The sequence below is a fragment of the Camarhynchus parvulus genome, chromosome 2 (genome assembly GCF_901933205.1).
Source record: "Camarhynchus parvulus chromosome 2, STF_HiC, whole genome shotgun sequence".
NCBI classification, from domain to species: domain Eukaryota; kingdom Metazoa; phylum Chordata; class Aves; order Passeriformes; family Thraupidae; genus Camarhynchus; species Camarhynchus parvulus.
The window spans coordinates 1076992-1099281 of record NC_044572.1 but is presented as its reverse complement, the minus strand read 5'-3'; the positions used below and the strand labels follow the sequence as shown (position 1 = coordinate 1099281).

Here is a 22290-nt window from a genome sequence, read left to right as displayed (position 1 = left end):
GCGTAAGGGTACTCAGCAATCCTGGCACTGCCACACTGCCATGCCTTGCTCTAACTTCACCAGGACATTGGGGTGCCCACTCCAAGATCCACCCTAACTATCTGGCCAGCCCTACAAAGTCCAGGAAGCCCAAAACCCAAGGTGATGATGAGCAGGGAGTGAGCTCCGTGCTGGTGGAGAGAAACTCCAGCCCCGCTCAATGGAGCCTCCAGCATCCATCCCATGTGGGAAGATGGAGGCAGCAAAGGCTTTGAACCAGGAACAAACAGAGGGATCTGTCCAAATTGCTCCATGAGAAGCAGATGGTGGTCAGAGCAGGCTGGGGAAACTCCCAAGGAAAGCCAGTTTTATTTTTGGAAACGGAAGCTGCTGGCTCGGAGCTGCAGAATTCCTCAATCAACGCGGCCGCCGCTAACGGGCTCCAAATGGCTCCCGAGCTCCCAGCACGGCTTTGAAGGGACTGCACGCAAAATTAAATGCAGGAGGAAAAGTGACACGAGTCTGTTCGACACAAAAGAGGGGGGAAAAAATGGGATTTAGGCTGCCCAGCCTCAGGCACAACCCAGCCTTGGCTTGGGAAAGGGAAGAGAGCTGCAGGATGGAGTCACGGCTCAAAGGGTTCCACAGTGGGAAGGAAGATCGTGTCTCGATGGAACCTTCTCCACAAATCTGTCCCTCAGCTGCCAGTCATTCCTGAACTAACAGCTGGACTTGATGACCTTGGAGGTCTTTTCCAACCTGAATGATTCCATGAGTTTATCCTATGATTCTATGAACTTCTGTTGAATGTTGAAGGAAGAACGCAACCAAATCCATCCCCTTGCCAGGGCTGGATCCTCTTCCCTCCCTTCCTCTCTCCTCTCCTCTTTTTCCCCTGCATTTCCAACACGACCCCAAGGGATGGAGCAGGGAAAGAGGGAGGACCAGCACCATGAAATCCCTGCTTGAAGGCCAGAAGATCCCACAGCAAACCACGGCCTGGCTGCTCCCCAATCCTATTGTTTTCCCCAGCTATTCCTTGCTCTAAGTTATAACAAATTATAAAATTCCTGATTAAAGCACGAGATGTGCGTGCTGGAGCCAGAGCCAGGCACTCCAGGATGGCTTCACTGGGAAAGGGACAGGCCAGAGCAGCTTCAAGGCGCTTCAGCAGGATAAATCAGAGGAGACTTGGAAAGATCATCCCAGGGGAAGATGGAAGCTCAGCTGCCTTTGGTCACCCAAGATGTCCCATTCAGGGTGAAATGGCCTCCTGGGGAGGTTCAGGTGGGATATTGGGAAAATTCTTTATGGAAAGGGTTGTCCAGCAGTGAACAGGCTGCCCAGGGCAGGGGGGAGTCACCATCCCTGGAGGGATTTAAAATCCTTGTGGATGTGGCACTTGGGGACAGGGGCAGTGGCGGCCTCAGCAGTGCTGGGGGATGGTTGGACTCAATCATCTCTGAGGGCTTTTCCAGCCTCACCAATTCCGTGATTCCATGATTATTAAGTGCAAAAAAAAAAAGTCCACTTTGGCCTAAGTCAGAGTGAGGACTCAGCCTTGAGCTCCAAGTCACCACAAACGCTCACAAGGCCAGAAGTATCCAAATAAAACCTTTCAAACCCAAGACTGGCTCTAACAAAAGATTTTTCCTAAAACCAAGACCTTCTCCAAGCCACAAGGAAAGGACCTGTGGATCCTCAGAGTCACAACCCTTTCCTAGAACGTGAGAGCCTCCTCTGGGGTGGGGAAGATTCCCAGAGCTCGGTCCCATGTGAGGCAGAGCGGCACCAAAACGTCCTCAACCTCAGCCCTCAAGAGGACATTGGGAAGAGCTTCCCAAGCTCAGCTCTACGGCATGTTCCAGTGACTCCAAGAGTTCTGTTGGCCATCACACCTCCAGCACGGGCCTCTCCACACGGATCAGCCCACGGAGCCTTACCTGAGCACAATCCACCTGGAAGAACCCGTGGAACCACCACACCTGTGCCCTTGCTGGGTGTTTTGGCACTGGGAGGGAGTTTTCAGCCCGGGAGAAGCCATGCAGCGCTTCCTCGGAGAGCGGGAACGGCGCCCACGAGCCCGGGCTGAAAACTCATCCCACTGGGAATGTGAGTGAACGTGTGTCATGCCGGGGGTGTGGCCGTGGCCAGCACTCCTCAGGGAGCCCAGGAAGGACTCACAAGTCCTGTGTGTAGAGGTAGAGAAAAAAATTAAGCTCACTTAATCCTTTCAGGCCAGGAGCTGGGATTTCCCCGGAGCGACGTCCATTGCCGGCAATGGACGCAGCAAAATAACGTCGGCATCCCCGAGTTAACCACCTCTGTCCTCCTTTCACCTATCACACTGCTCATGCATCAGCCAGCTTCCCAACCATCTTCCCGGCTCTTGGCGCTATGTCCTCTCCCTTCTTCCGCACGGAGTTGGAGAAAAGGAGCCCCTTGGTCAGCTCTGGCTGCCCGGAGAAGCTGGATGGAAACGGTGGAAATTACAAGGGGGTCATCAGCAAGGCTGGAGAGGACAGCGCTAAAGTCACCACGTTTCCGACCCTCCCACCCCCCCGACAAGGCCAAGGTGTTCCACCACTCCAAAATCCCGGCTTTTCCAAAGCTTGGATGTGCTAGGAAAGGCACCTGGGGGTGAGTTATCCATCCCCCTTCCAGCTTGGATTTGTCTTTTAGACATCCGGGGTGGGCTTTGGTGGCACCTTATGAGGTGAGAGTTGGACAGAGGCAGTTAACTCCTGGAGCCATGAAAAAGTCCAGGACAGGATAAATTCCCAGCTCCCAGTTTCCCTACAATTGTTTTATGGGAGAGAAATGAATTGTCACAGCCCCGTGTCACGATCCTGCTTTTTTGGGGTGGATTTGCTGGGATTACTCCAAACTCATGAGATCCAACCCCATTCCTACAACCAGACAACGACCTGAGGTTCTTTAATAAATACACAGAGAGGATGAGAATCCACATCTAAAACATGGGAATGTGTCGGGACTCCATGGTCCCACCACAACTTCAACAAAATTCTGTAGATTCTCAAGCTGAGCTTCTCCAAGTTGCAAAGAAAACACAAATCCTGGAGATAAAACGACACCATCAGATCAAATTTGGTCTTAAACCAATGTTTTGGGGGAGTTTTGTGGAATTTCATACATTTTATTAGTATTTTATTGTTTTCTCTGTGCTGTTCTGTGTACATGAGTGTGGAAGGGAACACAGCTGTTCCAAAGGAGAAACTCAGTCTGGATACCCAAAACAAGTCTCCAAAGCAGAGCAGGACTAAGGCCTGACTTAACTTTTAGTTTAAAACAGGTTGGACTTGATCTTGGGAGGTCTTTTCTAACCTCAACAATTCTCTTGGCAATGATGGAAAAGGACTTTTCCCAACTGAACCACAAATTCAACCTGACGGCGTCACTTTGAGAGGAAAATCACACCAAGAGTCCGCAAAATCTGGTAAATTATCAGATCCACTTGGAAAAAAGAAAGGAGAGCACCAAACCAAAACCCAACCTCTCTACAGAAATGTGTTTTACCCCACTCCTTCCCCTCTAAGATTTGTGTCACAAATGATTGTGCCCAGAATCTGTTCAAGTTCAGGAGCATCTGATCCTCCTGAAAAATTCAGACTCAGGTAAAATGTCCCTGAATTCTCCTGGGAATCTCTGCATTTCTAAATCCTGGTGTTTGCAGCTCCAGAAATGGCACAAGCAAAGCTTAAGGTGAAGTCTTCTCCACCTGCACCGGTGCTGCTGCACAAATTAACACGCATTATTTTAATTAACCTCTTTCAATCATTACTCGTTATCAAAGTCAATGGGTAAATAAACTCCTTAGCTCCATGATGCATCAGAAAACATGAATTTGCTTCAAACTACTTCCAGTAATTAAAGCTGGGCTGGTGGTTGATTAAGAGAAGGGCAGAAGAGCCTCCAAGTCCCACCAAGCCCACAAGAAGCTGGAACTGTGGCAGTGCCTTTAATTCCTGCTGGATCCTCAGGAATCTCTGGGTTTGGGCTTATTGAAGAGGCTCCCAGCCCTCCTACCCTTGAATGTAAGGAATATGAAATAACACATGGAATGCAATCCTACAGGAGCAGTGGATCCATGAAGAGTTTCCAAAGATCTAAAGAACCCAAGGAATGGCTGAAGTGTTGAGTGGGGAGTGAGACCCACAGAGCCATGGAATGGTTTGGATGGGGAGGGACCTTAAAGGACATCCAGTGCCACCCCCTGCCACAGGCAGGGACACTTTCCACTGTCCCAGATGCTCCAAGATCCAGCCTGGCCTTGGGCACTGCCAGGGATGCAGGGGCAGCCACAGCTGCTCTGGGCACCCTGTGCCAGGGCCTGCCCACCCTCACAGGAGGAATTAATTTTTTCTTAACCACTAATCTAAATCTTTCCTCTTTTAGTTTAGAACCATTGCTGGAATGTCATCCGACATCCCACCAAAAAGCTGGTGGTGGCTGCAGATCCCAGTGGCCACCTATGGGACAGGGACACGATTCCAGAGGACACAGGGAGCCACTAAGCCCTCCTCTTGAAGAGGTTTTCTGCTCCAGAAGACCTTGATGGGAGTGGAACCACTGAAGTCCCAAATCTGGGCACTTCCAACTGTGAACACCCAGGGGATGATCCAACACTGCCTTTGAGAGAACTTGGCATGGCCAACAGAACCTTCTCTGGAGGCTCCACACGGTGCAGATCAAGAGCAGAGGATGAAAGGACAGGAAAAGCTAGGGATGTTGGGATAACTCAATTCAGAGAATCCCAGAATGGCTGGGTTGGGGGGAACCTTCAGGATCATCCAATTCCACTCCCTGTCATGGGCAGGGACACCTTCCACTATCCCAGGCTGCTCCCAGCCCTGTCCAATCTGGGACATTTCCAGGGATGGGCCATTTAGGAGTAGCCCTGAACACTTCCAAGGATGGAATTCAGGAGCAGGCAGTGCATCCATCTGTTTCCACATTGAGGGATGTGGGCAACTTCCACCCAAAATGCTCATGGGAATCTCGATCCTTCAGAGCTGCCCTTTCCCTGGAAGTCTAAGGGGATGACCAAGGTGTCCTTGTGAAACCCAACGAGCTGCTGGTTTCACCAACACCTGGACATTTCTCAGGTCACACCCAGGGCAGCTGCCACCAGAGGACTTATACAGAAAGCACTTTTTATGTGGAAAAGGCCATTTAGTTACCAAATATTGACCAAAAGACATCAAACCAGCCCCATTTGCACCACACCACCACCAAATCCACGTTTTCCTTAGCTCCAGGTGCTGGAGCTGCACGGAGCTGCCTCTTACCTTGAGCTCCTTCCAGCTGTCGAGCAGCCTGGTGGCCAAGTCGCTCACATCCACGATTTTATCCGTCTGCTCCTGGCTCCTCTCGCTCTCCACGTCAGAAACTCCTTCCTCCTCATCCTGTGATGGTGTCTCCATGGCCATGGGCTCCTCCAGCTTCGCTCCATTGCTCTCCTTGACCTCTGCCTCGGGCTCGGCCTCCAGCTCTGCAGGCTGGGATTTGCTGCTCTCCACTGGTGCCTCCACAGTAGTTTTGATGTCCTCCTGCTGCTGCTGCTGCTGCTGCTGCTGCTGCTGCTGCTGCTGCTGCTGCTGCTGCTGCTCCTCTGTCACCTCCATTGGGGCAGCCTCCAGCTGGTCCAGGTCCTCCTTGCCCTCCTTCCCTTCCAGCTCGCTGGTGGTGTCCGAGATGGCGCTGTCCATGCTGTTCTCACTGATGATCTTCAGCCTGCGGAACACCAACTTCTTGGGGGTGTCCGTGTCCCCCTCCCCGCCCTGCTTGGCCGAGAGCTCGGGGGTGTTGAGGGGGGTGTGGGCCCGGGACGTGTTCTCGCTGGAGTATCCGTCGCCCTCGCTGAGCTGCGGCACCGCCGTCTTGGTCTGAGCCCAGCGCTGGATGATGGGCAGCACCTTGCTCTCCTCCAGCATGTTCTTGGTGGGGATGGGCAGCAGCTCCAGGGTCTTCATGATCTAAGGGCAAGGACAAGCAGGGTGTTGTCAGGATTTAAAGGTGTGTCCAAGCTGGAATAATTCACTTTTCTCAGGAAGAATTAACTCTGGAATTATCAAGGTGATCATAAAATCCTGGTTTGGGTGGGAAGGGACCTTAAAGGTCATTCAGTTCTCTTTGCCATGGGCAGGGGCACCTTCCACTATGCCAGGTTGCTCCAAGCCCTGTCCAAGCTGGCCTTGGACACTTCCAGGGATGAGAACTCCACAACCTCTCTGGACAACCTGTGCCAGGACCTCACCACCCTCACAGGAGGAATTAATTCGTTCTTAACCACTGATCTAAATCTTTCCAAGAATTGCTTCCCAATATCCCAAAATATAAAATTTAAATATCTGATCTCCTCTATCTAGTGACAGTCACAGGTGACAGATTTTGGGAAGAGTTTCTTCATGGAAAGGGTTGTTAACATTGGAATGGGCTGCTCAGGGAGGTGGTGGAGTCCCATCCCTGGAGGTGTCCGAGGAACACCTGGAGGTGGCACTCAGTGCTCTGGGCTGGGGACAAGGTGGGGATTGGGCACAGCTTGGACTCAATGACCTCGAACTTCCAGAAGTCTTTGGGCACCCAATCCCAAATTGTCTATGGAAAACTGAAACATTCCAGCTCCACTTCAAGACTGTCAGGATCTCAAATTCCCTGTGCTTCAGCACGGAATAAACAGCAACAACCTTTAAGTCTGGCTCATGGAATCTATGTCAGGAATCTAAGGAAAACCACAGGAGCAAATTCCTTCCATTTATTAAGGATCTGCCTGAGGGCAGAACTTTCAGGCCTGTAGTTCTGAGGCACCTGGGGTTGTTTTCCATGAACACTTGGCACAGATTTGTATTTTAAGAAAGAGAAGGAAAAGAAAATCCTCGTGATCCCGAGCATTCAGCAAAGCTGCCAAAACCCTTTTCCCCAAAAAGGGCTGGCCAGCCCTGGTACAGGCTGGAGTCACCTGGTGGGATTTAAGGGCCCTGTGGATGTGGCACTTGGGGACAAGGGTGAGTGGTGACCTCAGCAGTGCTGGGGAATGGCTGGACTGGATCTTAAAGGGCTTTTCCCACCTCGAGGATTCCATGAGAGCTCCCAATGCCAGGGAATCACTGACCTCCAGCTGCAGCTTCAGGTTGTTGGCCGTGCTCCCTCTGCCATCGCCCAGCTCTGTCATCCAGATCCAGAGCAGGGACAAGCCGTGACACTCCAGGAAGGACTTGAGGCAGGACTGCGAGTGCGTGTTCTGGAGAGGCAGAGGTGGGAACAGTCAGACACTTCCAGGCAAAAACATGGAAAACTGCTCCACTGGGATCATGGTCAAAGCCATGGCAGAGCCAGAACCCAGCACCTGAGCAGGCCCAAGCTGATTTGAGCGGCTGGAACTGCTGGGGTTGGAGCAGGGATTCACCAGCAGGACCACTCCAACCACTGCAGCTCACACTGGGGAATAACACTGAAGGACAATGGATCCTGGAGCTGCTCAGCTGAGCTGGGGATGCAGCAAAAAGGGCAGGATCTGCATCCCACTCTCCCCCTGTTCCTCTGAGGATGTCGCTGGAACAGGACGTGGATCCCTCCCCTTCCCAGGCCGCCCCTCACCTGGATGAGTTTGAGGCAGGTGAGTTTCTGCTCCAGGGTTTCGATCCGCACCATGAGCCGGGACAAGCTGAGCACCTGGTTTTTATCAGAGAGCCCCTCCCCGTTCTCCAGCAGCGCCTCCAGCTCCCCATCCACCTGCAGAGCCACAGCACAACACCCTCAGCCTCAGGCCAGGCAACTCCCTGACTCCAAGCTCCCATTTCCCTAATTTTCCATTTTCCCATTTTCCACCTTGCAGCTCTGCTGGAAATTCCAGGTGGTTGCACCAAAACCCTCCCAGCCCTGACTTTATCTTTTCATGCAGGAAAACAAACTAACAAATTACCTTTAATTGCAGATAAAACTTATTATTTATACTCTGAGTTGTATAAATTCTTTATAAATTTGTAATGATTAATGAATTATAAACTATAACAGATTTATAATCCTTACAACCAGAGAGTCCCTCTCCACATGGACACTGAAATATCATCCTCTCATTTTAGTGACTAATTAGTGTTTTAAAACACCCTATAAATGATTTAGGAATTATTTCTTGGTTTCTTCACTCTCTGATACAGCACACTAAAATGAAACTAGCATTTTTAAACTTCCCAAAAGAATTAGGAATAAATCTTCTCCATAGGAACAGAGGTTTGTCCCTTCGAGGATGGAATAATTACAATTTGTAGGAATTAAAGAAGAGCCTGTGCAGGTTCTTCCAGAAGATTTCACTCAAAAAAAATTCCTCTTGCTCTGGATTCTCTGCACTTTTCCCACATGGCATGAACCCTTCCATGCAATTCCATGTGTTGTCTCTAAAGTTCCACCTCCCAACCTGGAAATGGTGAAACTCTGCCCTTGGAGCAGCCAAATTTCAAGTGATGCCCTAAATGGCAAAGCCAATATTGTTCATCTTTCATCACTGTTTAAAAATCATGGAAAGCAACTCACATTTTTAAATCCAATTTATGGTGGGGTTTAGTTATGGATGAGCAAATCTGGACCTGGCAAAGTCACTCTCTGGTGGGAGTTTAAATAACCAGGAGAAATTGGATTCAACTGAAGATACAAGAAAACACAAATCTTGAGGGACCTTGGGAAATAAAATCATTGGAGTTCCAAAAGACCTCCAAGATCATCACTGAACCCTGAGGTCATCAGGAGTAAACTCCTCCCAAAGGAACAGAGACGGGATGAGAGGAAACGGCCTCAAACTGTACCAGAGGCAGCTCAGGTTGGATATTGGGGAAATTCCTTCATGGAAAGGGCTGGTAGTGGTGGAATCCCCATTCCTGGAGGGATTTAAGGCCACGTGGATGCGGCACTTGGGGACGTGGGTGGTTTTGGCAGTGCTGGGGAGTGGCTGGGCTCAACCGCAGAGGCTCAACCCTGCAACTCACCGAGTCCTTTTTGCGGGATCGTTCCTTCTTCATCTTCCCCCCGGCCGCGCGGATGCTGACCCTGTTCTCCCCTCCCAGGTACCCCCGGCAGTTGGAGGAGCCACAAAAACATTTCTGGGCCTCTTTGCTGTGGGGGGAGACACAAAGGGAGGTTCAACAACAGCTCAACCCCAGCCACAGCCAGCTCTGCACCTTCCAAAGGCAGGAATGGGAATGGCCCTGCATGGAAAAGCCACTGAAACCCAAGTAAAGGCTTTATTCCCAACACAGCTGCCATGATCCTGAGTTGGGGCAGCTGGAATGCCAAGCCTGCCTCACTTCCAGGCTCTCCACAGGTCAAGAACCAGGAACCAGACAGGAAAAGGTGGAGCTGGTGGGGCTGACAACTTCTTATCCCACATTGCCATCAATATCCTAATTTTCCTAAGGAATTTAGCCTCAGGACTATACATCCATTAGGAAAAGCTTGCATTTTATAGCATTTTATAGTTCATCTATTGAATTTGAGAGCTCAAAACAGGATAAAGAACGAGCTCAGGATTCATGGATGCAGCAAAATCCACATGGAAAATTTGTTTTGGATGTTCAGCCATGGATAATAAATACAATATATATAATAAATACAAAAAATGCAATAAATACAATTCCCGAGGAATATTTCTACCAAGCCTCTGTATCTCCCACTTGACACACCATCCATTTCAAACTCCATTCCACAATTTTTTGGGGAAAATGGTAGGGTTTTATTTTAAATATGTGGAACCCACTGGAAGAATGTGGCCCCGCAGTGGTAAGAAGCAGGGAAACTCAATTCCAGGAATTTCTAGGAATGAGGAATTATCTTAAAATGCAACTAAAAACTCATTCCTGCTTACAGGAAGGGCCTGGAGAAGGATCCAGAAGGAAAAGGAAGGGATGTTCCTCAAGTTCTACTTCACCAAACAATAATGGAGGAATCTGAGGCTCAGGTTTAGCAAAGGGATCCTAACTCCAGGCTGGAGCTTTCCCTGCAGCCCTGGATTAGGCCAGGAAGAGGGGATGAGTTATCCAGGGGTTTTACAGCTCCTCAGGTGCTTGCAAAGCCATAAAACACGAGTGGGAAGAGAAGAACGGGAATTCTCAAGGAATACTGCAAAGTCTAATTAATAACCAGACAGGAAGAAGCAGGGAAGGGAATTCTCTGGGAAAGGGATGGAGTAGGAGCAGTGACAGTGGGAGAGGGGAAGAGCAGGAATTCCTGGGCCAGGAAAGGAGACGTACCCATATCTCTGGAATTGGTAATCAAACGTCAGCTCCGAGCCCGACGGCACCAGCTTGGTGGTGAAAAACCCAACCCTCAGCTGCCCATTCACAGTCCACTGCGGAGAAAGGATGCCAGGAGTTATTCCAGCCTCAACTCCAGGTTTGCTTTCCCTGAACACCCCAATCCTTGGAAAAGCAGCACTGGGGAGTTTAAAACCAGGCAAAGTGCCCGGCTGAAATCCAGGTGTTTTCATGTCACTGATACAACAGCAACGAAAATCCCCAAAATAAAGAAGGAAAACGTTTCACTCTGAGCTCTGCAGAGGAGGAGCTGCTGGACTGGATCCAGCATTTTACCTTTTGGGTCTCACAGTTTGGCTCACAGCTGTGGTTCATGAAGCGGGAGCAGTTTCCTTTCTGGGTGGCATCGATGATCTGAAAAGGGACAAGAAATGCAGGGAAAAGGTTCATTCCTTGGGATGGGAAAAAGCTACAAACACAACCCATGCGGGAATCATCTCCTTTCCCACTTTTATTTGATATTCCCCAGCTTTATTGCAGAGATTGGAGTTTGTTAGGACATTAAATCCCTCCAAAAAGAGCACTCAGGTACACAGCTCCTCATTTTCCACAGTTCTCCAGCTGGGTGCAGATCCTGGATTTTGTTTCTGATACAACCATGAGGGGTTGGGACAGTGAATTTTCTCCCACACACCTCATACCCCAAGGGAAAAGTCATCCCAGAAATAAAAATTCCGTTCATAACTGGAAATGCTCCTTTGTGACACTTAAAATCACAAATCAATCTCAAAAATCCTTATTTTGGGAGGAAAAACCACTCTTGAGTATTTTTAGCTCCTTTTCTCTCAAGCTCCCCAGACCCAAAAAGTCCTGACAGGAGAGACAAGGAGAATAAGAGATGGAATTTCTGTTTATCCCCCTTGTTCTCAGGCAGAGAGAACAGCTCCACATCCCTTGGAGCTGAAGCAGCCATAAATAATTAAGGATACCCCATATATAAATATCCCAGTGGCAATCCTGCACACAGGGACTCTGCCAGCTTTAAATATCCCAATTTCATGGAGTTTAATGTGAAAGGAAATGTGGATTTTTGGTATATTTGAGCACCCAGAAAGGGCAAGTTTGGCTTGGAGCATGTTCCCAAACTTCTCTCCCATGGAACAATGAGCCAGGCTCTATCTTCTCCTTTGGAAAGACACTTTTCCCTCCCCAAGGACACTGGGATACATTTAAGCTGCCAGAATTTTGTTGGAACTGAGCAATGGGTTAAAAAATCCTGAGGATTGAAGTTTCCTTTCCTCAGGAAAACATTCCCAATGGATTCAGGACGTTGCTCCAAGGGTTCCCAAGGAGCTGGTGCTGTACACAGCTAAATCCAGCCTTTCCCAAAGCAATCCCATCCCAGCAATGCCACTGCTCACCTCATCATTCTTCAGGGCCATGAAATAATAGTGGATGTTCTTGTTCCGGGCATATTCCTTCACCCGAGCCTTGAATTCCTTGTGATCCAGCACCTCCCCACAGTATTCCAAGACAAAAGTGTTGCTGCAAGAGGGAAAAACATCAATTTTCTAAGCAAAAAACCCACACAAATAACATAAAACAATCTCTGTTCAGGTGGATTCTCTGAACACAACTCCCAGCCTGGCCATCCTGGCAGTGTAGCAATGATGATGTGCCTTAATCTCAGGGAATTCTGATTAATTTGGGATTTTATGCTGTCACATGGGAAGGTGACAGAAGGATGAAGCTCCCCTTGGAGCAGGGTTTGCTCTATAAATTCAATATATTCACTGAATTACAGGATGGCTTGGGTTGGAAGGAGACTTTGAGCTGATCCCATTCCAGCACCATTCCATGGCAGGGACACTTCCACTGTCCCAGGCTGCTCCCAGCCCTGTCCAGCCTGGCCTTGGGCACTGCCAGGGATCCAGGGGCAGCCACAGCTGCTCTGGGCTGGAAAACACTTTTCAGGAAAGAATTTCCCCAATTCCCACCCTGAGCCTGCCCTGGCCCAGCCTGGGGCCGTTCCCTCTCCTCCTGTCCCTGCTCCCTGGGATAAGATCCCAAATCCCCCCGGCTGTGCCCTCCTGGCAGGAGCTGTGCAGAGCCACAAGGTCCCCCTTTTCTCCAGGCTGAGCAATTCCCAGCTCCCTCAGGAACTCCCCAGCCCCTTCCCAGCCCTGTTCCTGCCCTGGACACACTCCAGGATGCTCCCTTCTCCCTCATCTTGGTCTCCCCATCCTGATCCTCCCTTGTGCCTCAGGAGATTTCGATGTCCTCACTCCTCTCTCCTTTCCTGGCCTCACCTAACCCAGCACTTGGAATTACAATCCTGAATTTAACAACAGGAAGAAAGATCCCTTCTGGATCCTCTCACTGTCCAAAGGGGAGGAAGAGGAGGAGAACTCAGGAAGAGAAGTTTTTAAGAGATGGGAAGAGAAGGATGGACACAACTGGAGTGAAATAGGGACAAAGAATGGGGAGGCAGCTTCATCTCAAGAAAAAGCCCAGGAAAGGCTGTTGGGAAACCAGGAAGAGCAAAACCAGAGTGGGAGATCAAAGAACAGAGGGGCAGATCCCAAAGTGGAAGAGGGACACCCATCAGGGACGAGGACGAGCTGGAAGAACCTCAGCCCGTGTCCTGGCAGGGAAATCCACACCCCACAGGCCCTTTTCCCTTCAGCAGGGAGCGAGAGGCTGGGAACAGGCTGTGGGAAGAGGGAAGGCTTACGATGGCAGGTCCTTGGCAGCTCTGAGCCCCCAGCCCTTCTTCTCAGTCAGGATCACCTCCACATCCGCGTGCTGCTTCTTCTGGAAGCGCCGGTTGGAGCAGTAGTCACCGTTCGGACACCGGGAGGAGCTGAGGGGAGGGGAGGGAAGGGAGCAAATCAATTCCCAGCAGGAAAACAGCACCAACAGGAAGGGCTCAGATGGGAAATAAACCCCCAATAATCACGAGAAATTCCGTGTGAAACCTTCAAATGTGGTTTGCTATAAAAAGCACAACCACGTGACTGCCAGCGTGCAAATGCAGATCGTTTATTTCTGGAAAGATAAAAACATTTGGAATGCTGATCCCGCTGTATTTCTGTATCAGGGCATCCCAGTGGGGAGAACTGGGCTCTTCTCCCCTTGTTTTGGGGGTTACTCCTTCAAGATATTCCCTGCCCTACGTCTGGCCTATGAGATAAGAGCAAAAATTGGGATTCGGCTAGGTAATTCCAATCCTTCCACAATTCCACAATTCCCTTCTGCCAGGTAATTCCAATCCTTCCTCCCCCTGGGGGAATCCCACCAAGCACCCTGTCCCTGGCTCCAGCTCCCATGGAGCAGCAAACCTCTCCAGAGGGAGAAGGGGACACCAGCCATAGGCTGGAGAGACTCTGGGGAAAGGAGATCCAGGAGGACGTGAGGGATGATCTCCTGCAGATCATCCAAAGATTGGAATCCTGGAATCATGGAATGGTTTGGGTGGGAAGGGACCCTGAGGACCACCTCATTCCATTGCCTTGCCATGGGCAGGGACACCTCCCACTGTCCCAGGCTGCTCCAAGCCCCATCCAAACCCTGAAACCTTCCAGGGATGGAGCAGCCACAGCTTCTGCTGGCAGCTCCGAAGGTCACTCCAGGCCAGCACAGACACTTCACTGTCACAAACACATTTTATCAAAAATCCTTTCCTTAGGATCTTTTCTCCTGAGAAGCTGAGAGGCCTCAGAAACGAAATGTAAGCAATAATTATCTGCTGCTGTGGAATGCAACAGGTGCATCTTTGATTGGTCTCATGTCGTTGTTTTTAATTAATAGCCAATCACAGCCCAGCTGTCTCGGACTCTCTGGTCAGTCACAAGATTTTATTATCATTCCATTCTTTTCCTTTCAAGCCTTCTGATTAAATCCTTTCTTCTATTCTTTTAGCATAGTTTTAATGAAATATATATGTATCACAAAATAATAAATCAGCCTTCTGAAACATGGAGTCAAGATTCCCATCTCTTCCCTCGTCCTGGGATCCCTGTGAACACCACCACACTTCACTGCCACCTCCCAGGAATTCCCAAGTTCTTTGAGGGATTCCCAGGACACCTGCAGGCCAATGCATGGACCCCAGCTCACCACTCGATCATGAGCAGGCGATTGAGACAATCCTCTCCACAGGCCACCTCGCCCTGCGCCCGCTCCTCCTTGGACAGAGGGGGACACTCACACAGCATCCGCTTGATATCCCGGTGGGATTTGTTCTTCTTCCTGGGAAGCCAAGGCATGGAAATACAGGTGAGACAGCAGCCAGGTGGAGAAACTCCTCCTCAATCCTTATCAGTGGTTTTTGGAAAAAAATGGAGAATAAATGTCTCAAGGTATGGATTGATAACCCTAGGGACAGGAATACCCAAAGACACTTGGCTTGGGGATGACTTTGTGATGACAAAAAGTGATTTCTTAAAGAGAATTCCCGGATATTTAGCTGTCTTCCCTTTCTCCTCCCTGTCTATGTTTATTTGGACACCCATATTTTAACAAAGCAAATTGCAGAGTTTGGTTACTTCAGCCTCTGCTTTGCTGTCAAGTGAGAGGATGAAAAAGAGGAGAAAATCAGAGTTGGACAAAAAGCAGGGCATCCACTAATTCATGATTTAGCTTCCATGAAGGACTTGGGGAATGCTCTGGAGCGTGGATCCCAACAAGGCAAAAAAACTATAAGAAAAAAAATTAAATTATGGCCATTAAATTTTAAAAAGCTCCTCTGAGATGACAAATGAAGACATGGAAATAACCAAAGCCTTTGGAAAAGCGCCTTGTTTGTCCAAAAGCTTTTCCACACCCAGACAGAATTCCCTGTGCCAACAGAAAGGGAGCAAGCTGGCATCTGGGACATTAAACAGGCAGGATCTGGTAAAGCTACAAAAAAGGGTACAAATAAATCAACCTTGCCCTGTGATCCTCCCATTTTCCAACTCTTCTCAGCACTTGGGACTGTTTAAGGCAAACTGGGTAATACTCTTTAGGAGAAAAGAGCCTGGGGTGGCTTTGCCAAATGTGGGGAATGCAACATCCCTGCCCCTCCCTCCAATTTGGCCATAAAAACCCAACCATCTTGGAACCAAATGGAAGCTAAATCCCAAACTCGCTCCAGGGAATGAAAACAAGGATAAAGCAGCAGTTACCTCTCTGTCAAGTAGACGTTCTCCTCGATGAGGTCGAAGTAACAGGGCATCTTCCCCTGCTTGGCAAACTCCTTCCAGCGCTGGGGGTCCCTGAAGTCATCCATGATGCACAACCTGCTCACCATGGAGGAATCCTGCGGCGCTGGCTCCGCCTGCTCCCCCTCCAGCTTCCCCTTCCTCTTCTCCCCAGAGTCCCCATCGCTCTCCGAGTCGCTCTCCAACTCTGGCCGCCTCTTTTTCGGCGGGCCTCGTTCCTTCACGTCGTTCTTCTCCAAAGTTTTCACCTCATCCTTCTTCTCCCCGCCCGGCACCGGCTCCTTGGTGGAATTACTGCTGATCTCGTGTGCCTGCACCGAGCCCTTCTCCTTCTGCCCAGGCATCTGGGATTTTCCAGAGGGGCTGGGAAAGCGGGGCTTGCACTCCTCATCCCAACGCTCATCCTCTTCATACTCCTCGTGGTCTTCCGTGAGGGAATCCGGCACCTGCCCTTGGCCACGTTCATAGTTAACCACGGAGCCTCTGCTGGCTGCCCTCACATCCCAGTAACCGTTGCCTTGCCAGAAGCTCTGGGAGCTGGGATAAGCTCCTGGTCCTGGCTGGTAAACGTAGCCTGAGTACATCCCAAAGCTGCTGTCTGGCTGCTGGTAGGTGCTGCTGGGCTTCTCCGGTTGGGAGAAGTCCCAGCCTGCAGCACCCATCTCCTCGGGGGCACGGAAACCATCCAGCCTGGAGTAGTCTCCGAGGCCGGACTGGTTCAGCCCGCCCTGCCCCTGCCGACTGTCAGGCTTGGAAGAGCTCATCTGGTGCCGGGATGTGTCGGTGCTTTCCAAGCTCTCTGGGACACAGAAGGGCTGCTCCTCTGGCCGGCCCATGGGCCTCCCCATGGCCACCACGTCTGGCAGCACCATCCTCTCCTCCGCGCCGGCTTTGCCGTGGCAATCGGCCGTCAGGTCCGCCTGGCTCGTGCTGTCCACGCCGTCGCTCTGGGCCTGGCACGGATCCGCCCGCAGCTCCTCCGGCTCCTTCCTGCTCAGCTCCGTGGAGGTTGCCGGACTCTTCTCCATCCCTCTGGGAGAACACCTGCTCTCCACCTGGGGACCACCTTTACTCCCCATATTTTCTGACCTCTCCTCATAGTAGGGCCTGCTGGGCTCGGGCCGCTCATCATCCCAATGGTCGGAGAAGCGCCGGTTGCTCCGGGAGGAGCCCGGGCTGCTCTCCTCCATGGCTATGGTGGAGTTCTTGGGAACCACCACGACCGACTGGAGCTTCTTCCGCGGTGTCCCATCATCGGAATCCGAGTCCTCTGTGTCGCTGTCCTCGCTGTCCCCCTCGCTGTCACTGTCCCCCATGTCGGAATAATCGTCGTGGCCGGTGGGAATGAATTCCGAGGCGTTGCCGCTGCTGTCGCACGTTGGAGCTTGGGTCACCATCTCCGTGTCCTCTGCAGTGACAATGACATCAGAGGAGGGATACAAAGCGTCTGGAAAAGCCGAGGCCACTGAGGGCTCGCTTCCCTCATCCCTCTCGGCTGATACGCCGGGACACTGAACCCTCAGCTCATCCAGCTCAGCTCCCTCGGTGGAAACAGCACTTTCTTCCACAACCTCTCTGCCGCGGTGCTCCAGCGGCACTTCCGAATAGTAGGAATGTTCATTCTGGAACGACGACTTGCCTTTTGCTGAGCCAAGATCAACGTGCTGAGCATCCAGCTCCAGCATCTCTTCAGCTTCCGAATGCTGGAGCGGCTCCTGGCACACACCCGGCGGGGGCACGTCCCACTTGGAAGAGACGCTTTCCTCCGGCATGGTATGATCCAACCGGAGCCTCTGGGAACAGCCATCCTGGGAGGAATCCCTGCTCGAGCTTTCCGCTGCCAGGCTGATTTTATGGGAAGGATGGTCGTGATCATCCTCCCCAGCAGACTTGGAATGGGAATCCTCCGTGCTCTCGTAATCGCACGTCACCGTCTGCGGCTCCACCTGCACGTCCAGGAAAGTCTCGGATGTCACTTTCAAATCCGCAGGTTCCGCTTCGATTTCCACTTCCGAGTGGTACAAACCAGGCGTGGCATCGTCGGAAATGTAGCAAAAAACAGGTTCTTTGGTTTTGTCACACGGAGTCGCCCCCTCATCCAGCTTCTTAAGGACAGTGTTAGTGGGATCTACATTCACGGCAGGGAGAGGGGCAGCTTCCTCCAGCTGCTGCGGCTCCGGAGCCTCCGCTTCCTGGAACAGGCTGCTGCACTCGCTGGACTGCACCCGGGAATCATCCAGCTCTTCTTCTTGGGACACATCCGTGCTCTCAAACCCATTGGATTGCAATGGATATGATGGGCTGGTCTTGACAGCAGGTGATGCTTCTGACGGACCCGGGCCATGTTCAGAGGATGCAGCCACATCCTCTGCTTTGCAGGCACTGGAGGTTGCCAGACCCTCATCCTGACCCTCGGGGAGCCATTCACGCTCGATTCCGTGGGGAAACATGTTCTTAAGGGATCGTGCTTTGCCTTTAAGAACATTTCTTGCTCCTTAACACTGTCATGGCCTTCGTTTGCTGCAAGTTCCTTGGATTTTGAGTTTGCCAAACCCGCCTTGGAGTCGTCAGCCTTCGGCAAAGCGGGAGAATCGTTGAACTGATTTAACGGAGAAAGTGTCTTTTCCCTTTCCAACTTTTTCACACTGGACACCCTGATCTCATTGTTCTTTACACAAGAGGTCTCTAAATCTAGAGAATTAGACTTGGACTTGATTTCTTCAATCGATTCTGTACAACAGAAAGAACTCTTAAATTTATCAGGCTTTGGTGCGGGGGCCTTGGAAGGGGTGGATTTATAGCGGGAGGAATTCACATTACTGTCGGGCTTGGAATGGGATGTCCCCTTCCGATAGCCCAGTTCATCGAGGGGAGAGCACCTTTTGGATACTTCACTTTCAGAAGTCCTTTTGGAATCTCGATCCGCTTTCGAAGACGACCTCCCTCGCCTGTCCACGTCAGCGTGAGACGACTCCACTTTGCTGTCCCTGTCCGACTTGGAGTAAGAGGATCTCGAGTCTCTGTAGGAGGAGGAGGAATGGGAGGACGTACGCCTGGAGTCGCTGGACCTGGAATGTGTCCTCCTGTACTCATCCTCCGAGTCCGAGCTCTCCCGTGCCCGGCTGTCCGCATACGACCGGGAGTAGCGCGACCGTTCCCGGTATGGAGAGCTCCGGTGGTACCGGCGGTCGGAGTCGTAGTAATGCGAGCGCTCTGACCTCGAGTAGGAGGAGCTGGTTCGGGAGCTGCGATCGGAGCGGGAACGGGAATGAGACCGGCTTCGCCTCCTCTCTCTGTCCGAGCGGGAGCGGGAGGACGAGTACCGCGAGTCTCTCTCCGATTTCGAATAGCTCGAGTACTTCTCATCCCTGTCCGACCTGGAGCGTGACGAGGACTTGCCCAGGTCATCACCGCGGAGGGACGCGGAGCTCCGTCTGGAATCTCTCTCTTTTTCCGTGCTGGAGATCTTCTGCTCATGCGACCGCTGACTGGAGGAGGTCCTCACGGAATCCTCGTCGGACTCAGAGCCCTGCGGCGCGCCGTCCGACTGGGAGAACTTCCTCTTGGCCCCCTGCCTCCGGGAGCACACGGGAGCACCCTTCGAGCTCTCAGAAACCTCATCCTCCTTCCCAATATGGGAATCCTCCTTCGGCGGGGTTATCTCCGTCTGCTCGGGTGCGGGTTGAGTCCCACGTTCCTCCGAGCCACGTGACGCCGGATCCTGCTTGGCGGCGTCCGGCTCCAAGGGCAGCGCCTGGCTTGGCTCCCTGGGCACGGGGACCTCGGCTTCGCCAGGCGGCGACAGCAGCAGCGCCGGCATCGGCGTCACCGGCGGCGGCGGTGGGGCCGTGGCTCCAGGAACCGGCATCGGTGACACCGGCGGTGGCGGCGGGGGCGGGGGAGGCGGCGGTGTGGGGGGGAAATCCACGGCCACGGCCACCGGTTCCGTCACCGGTGCCGCCGGAGCCGGGGGTGGCTTTGCCGTGACGTTCAGTAAATGTTTTTTAAAATGAATCTTCCCCAATTCTACCTTCGGTTTTGGAGGTGAAGATTCCTCGGCTGAACTGGCGGTGTCCCCCAGGTCCAGTTTATTTTTGGGGTTAAAATCAGTCGGAAGGGGAACCGCCGGAGGGGTGGGAGTTTCATTTTGTTTCTCGTTTCCCAGAGCAGTCAGGAATCGATTGGGTAAAGTTTTCTTGGTTAAACTAAAGCTGAAAGACACTTTTTGTCTTCCCTGCTCCTCAAGGTTAACCTTGGTTTTGGTGCCTTTGGGCAAAAAGCGGCTCGAGGCGACGCCTTTGAACACGGGGCCTTTGATAAAACCAGCTCTCGGCACCGTTTCAGGTTTGCCCTGCGGAAGAAAAAGAAGATGCAGTTGGAGGAATTGGATTTTGGGGGGTTTGAACTCAGTTCTGCAGCATTTTCTTTCACCTGGTGAATTTTTCATGATGATAAAAGAGAAATGCATACCCTGGGTCTGTCTTTATTACCCAGCTCTGTCCTGAAAAAAATCAATTCCTCAGACTTCTCCAGCTTGAAACTAAGCCTCCTCTGAGGTTTGGGCTGAGGCTTTTTATCTGACTTATTAATGACCAAGCTCAAAGTCTTTTTATCAATTAATTCTTACTTTTTAAAAAATAGAGTTCAGCTTACAAAGTTAATTGAGGGCAAAAATCTGCTTTTTTTATGCTGTTTCTGTGGTCCCAGGCTAAAAAGATCCTGGGTTTTAAGCTCAAAGTGCATTTGTTTATGTAAATCCACCTGGATGCAGCGTTCCAGTACTGGAGAAGGCTCCAGGGAGAGCTCAGAGCCCCTTTCAGTGCCTGGAGGGGCTCCAGGAGAGCTGGAGAGGGACTGGGGACAAGGCATGGAGGGACAGGACACAGGGAATGGCTTCCCACTGCCAGAGGGCAGGGATGGATGGGATAATGGAAATTAGGAATTCCTGGCTGTGAGGATGGGGAGGCCCTGGAATGGAATTCCCAGAAAAGCTGGGATTCCCAGATTGCTTCTGGATCCCTGGCAGTGCCCAAGGCCAGGTTGGACACTGGGGCTTGGAGCAGCCTGGGACAGTGGGAGGTGTCCCTGCCATGGCAGGGGTGGCACTGGGTGATCCTGAGGGTCCCTTCCCACCTAAACCATTCTGGGATTCTGGAATTTGGATCCAACATAAACCAGACCAACAACAATTACATGAGGAATTTAAACCCCATCCTTTCCCACCTCCCCCCAGCAGCCTTCTCCTGGTCATCACTAATTCCTGCAAGTTCCCAGGCTCAGGCCTAGACCAGCATTAATTAACAACTCCCCAAGAATTCCCATCAGGAGCCAGTGGTGCATGATGACTCTGTCACCTCTGGATCAACCGACCACTCCAAGCTCCACGTCCTTCCCACCAGGAGCTTCTGGCTGCCTCCTGCCCAGGAGCTCACCCAGCACTTTTCAAGCCCAAACCCAGGAATTTTCAGAGCACCCTATTTTCACCCATTTGGGCATTTCTCCCTCTGTTTTAAATCTGAGAGCTCATCTGCACCCCAGAAATAAAATTTTGGAGAAGATAAAGTGGGAAAAGGGCCTTGTTGTCAACAGCTCCTATCTCCAAAAATCCAAACTGCATAAGAATCATGGAATTCCAGAATGGCTTGGGTTGGAAGGGACCCTCAGGATTATCCTGCTTCAACCCTGCCATGGCAGGGACACCTTCCACTATCCCAGGCTGCTCCAAGCCCTGTCCAACCTGGCCTTGGACACTTCCAGGCATCCAGGGGCAGCCACAGCTGCTCTGGGAATTACGTTTTTTGTGTTAACCCTAATTCCAACAGAAAGAGTCGTTTCCAAATTGTCCAGAGCCGGGTTTTGCTGCTGTAGCTGTGCCATGAGCACATTTCTGGCAGGAGCAGCAGTTTCCTGCAGCCCTCTGTGAATTATTAAGGATTTTGTTATCCTTTAACTCATGGAACAACATGGAGCTGCCCAGGATCAAGGCACCACAGTAAATGATTAAATGAGACATCGGTGGATTGGAAATCCTGTGTTTTCTGCACCCTGGGACATCACATATCCCAAAAATTCCTCTTTTTCAACACATTGGGGATTTCATTGTGAGCACCTGTTAATGGTCTACCCATGACTCACCCTGGTGACCCAATCCAGCATCTGGATCTGGATCTGCAGCAGCAAATTCCCTTCACTGTGGGAAAACTGGGAGCAAAACCCAAAAGCATTTCCTTGAAATCCATGGTTTTTATGAGGGGACATTTCAGGGATGATTTTAAAGGAGTTTCATGGCTAAAAGGGAACCCAAAACATTGACTTTGGAAAAAAAGAGAATCTGCAGCTCTGAAATGGGCTCCTCTCACCACAACTCACAGCCATCTCCACAAAGTCCTGCTGGAAATGAAATCCCTGTTTTCCAGAGAATCCACACATCGCAAGTGATCCTGGGATTAATCCACATTAATCCATGGAAGAATGAAGGACAAAATGAACACTACTGAGACCACCCTCCTGTAGGAGTTCAGCCTCCTGAAGAGTGAGGGAACAGCATTTTCGGGGATTCCTGGATCAATTGTTATCCTCACAATCAGAAATTCCCAATTTTTTTACTCCAACCTGGGACAAGAGAAGGGAGCAGGTTCCTCTCCAACCATACCCTGAAGGATCTCCACAGGTCTGAACCCAAATTCTTATCAGGGATAGGATTTTTCAATCATATCAACTATAACTAATAAATTAATAAATATATAGGTAAAAACACTGGAAATTCAGGGAATCAGCATTTCAGAGTTTTCCTTCTTGCTACAACTTTGATGCCATTATTTTAAGTGTCAGTGTTTTGATCAAAA

The 22290-nt window shown here is 51.0% G+C and overlaps 1 protein-coding gene across 1 annotated transcript in view; it reads right to left on the bottom strand.

The window, feature by feature from the left end:
* The window catches only part of SETD2 (SET domain containing 2, histone lysine methyltransferase), a 51452-nt gene that overhangs the window by 17572 nt on the left and 11590 nt on the right, over nt 1-22290 (bottom strand). The window contains 11 exon segments of the mRNA XM_030970719.1: nt 5289-5975; nt 7112-7240; nt 7597-7731; nt 8979-9105; nt 10239-10336; nt 10578-10655; nt 11663-11786; nt 12976-13104; nt 14361-14492; nt 15410-17856; nt 17859-19796. Coding sequence (XP_030826579.1) covers nt 5289-5975; nt 7112-7240; nt 7597-7731; nt 8979-9105; nt 10239-10336; nt 10578-10655; nt 11663-11786; nt 12976-13104; nt 14361-14492; nt 15410-17856; nt 17859-19796 — 6024 coding nt within the window.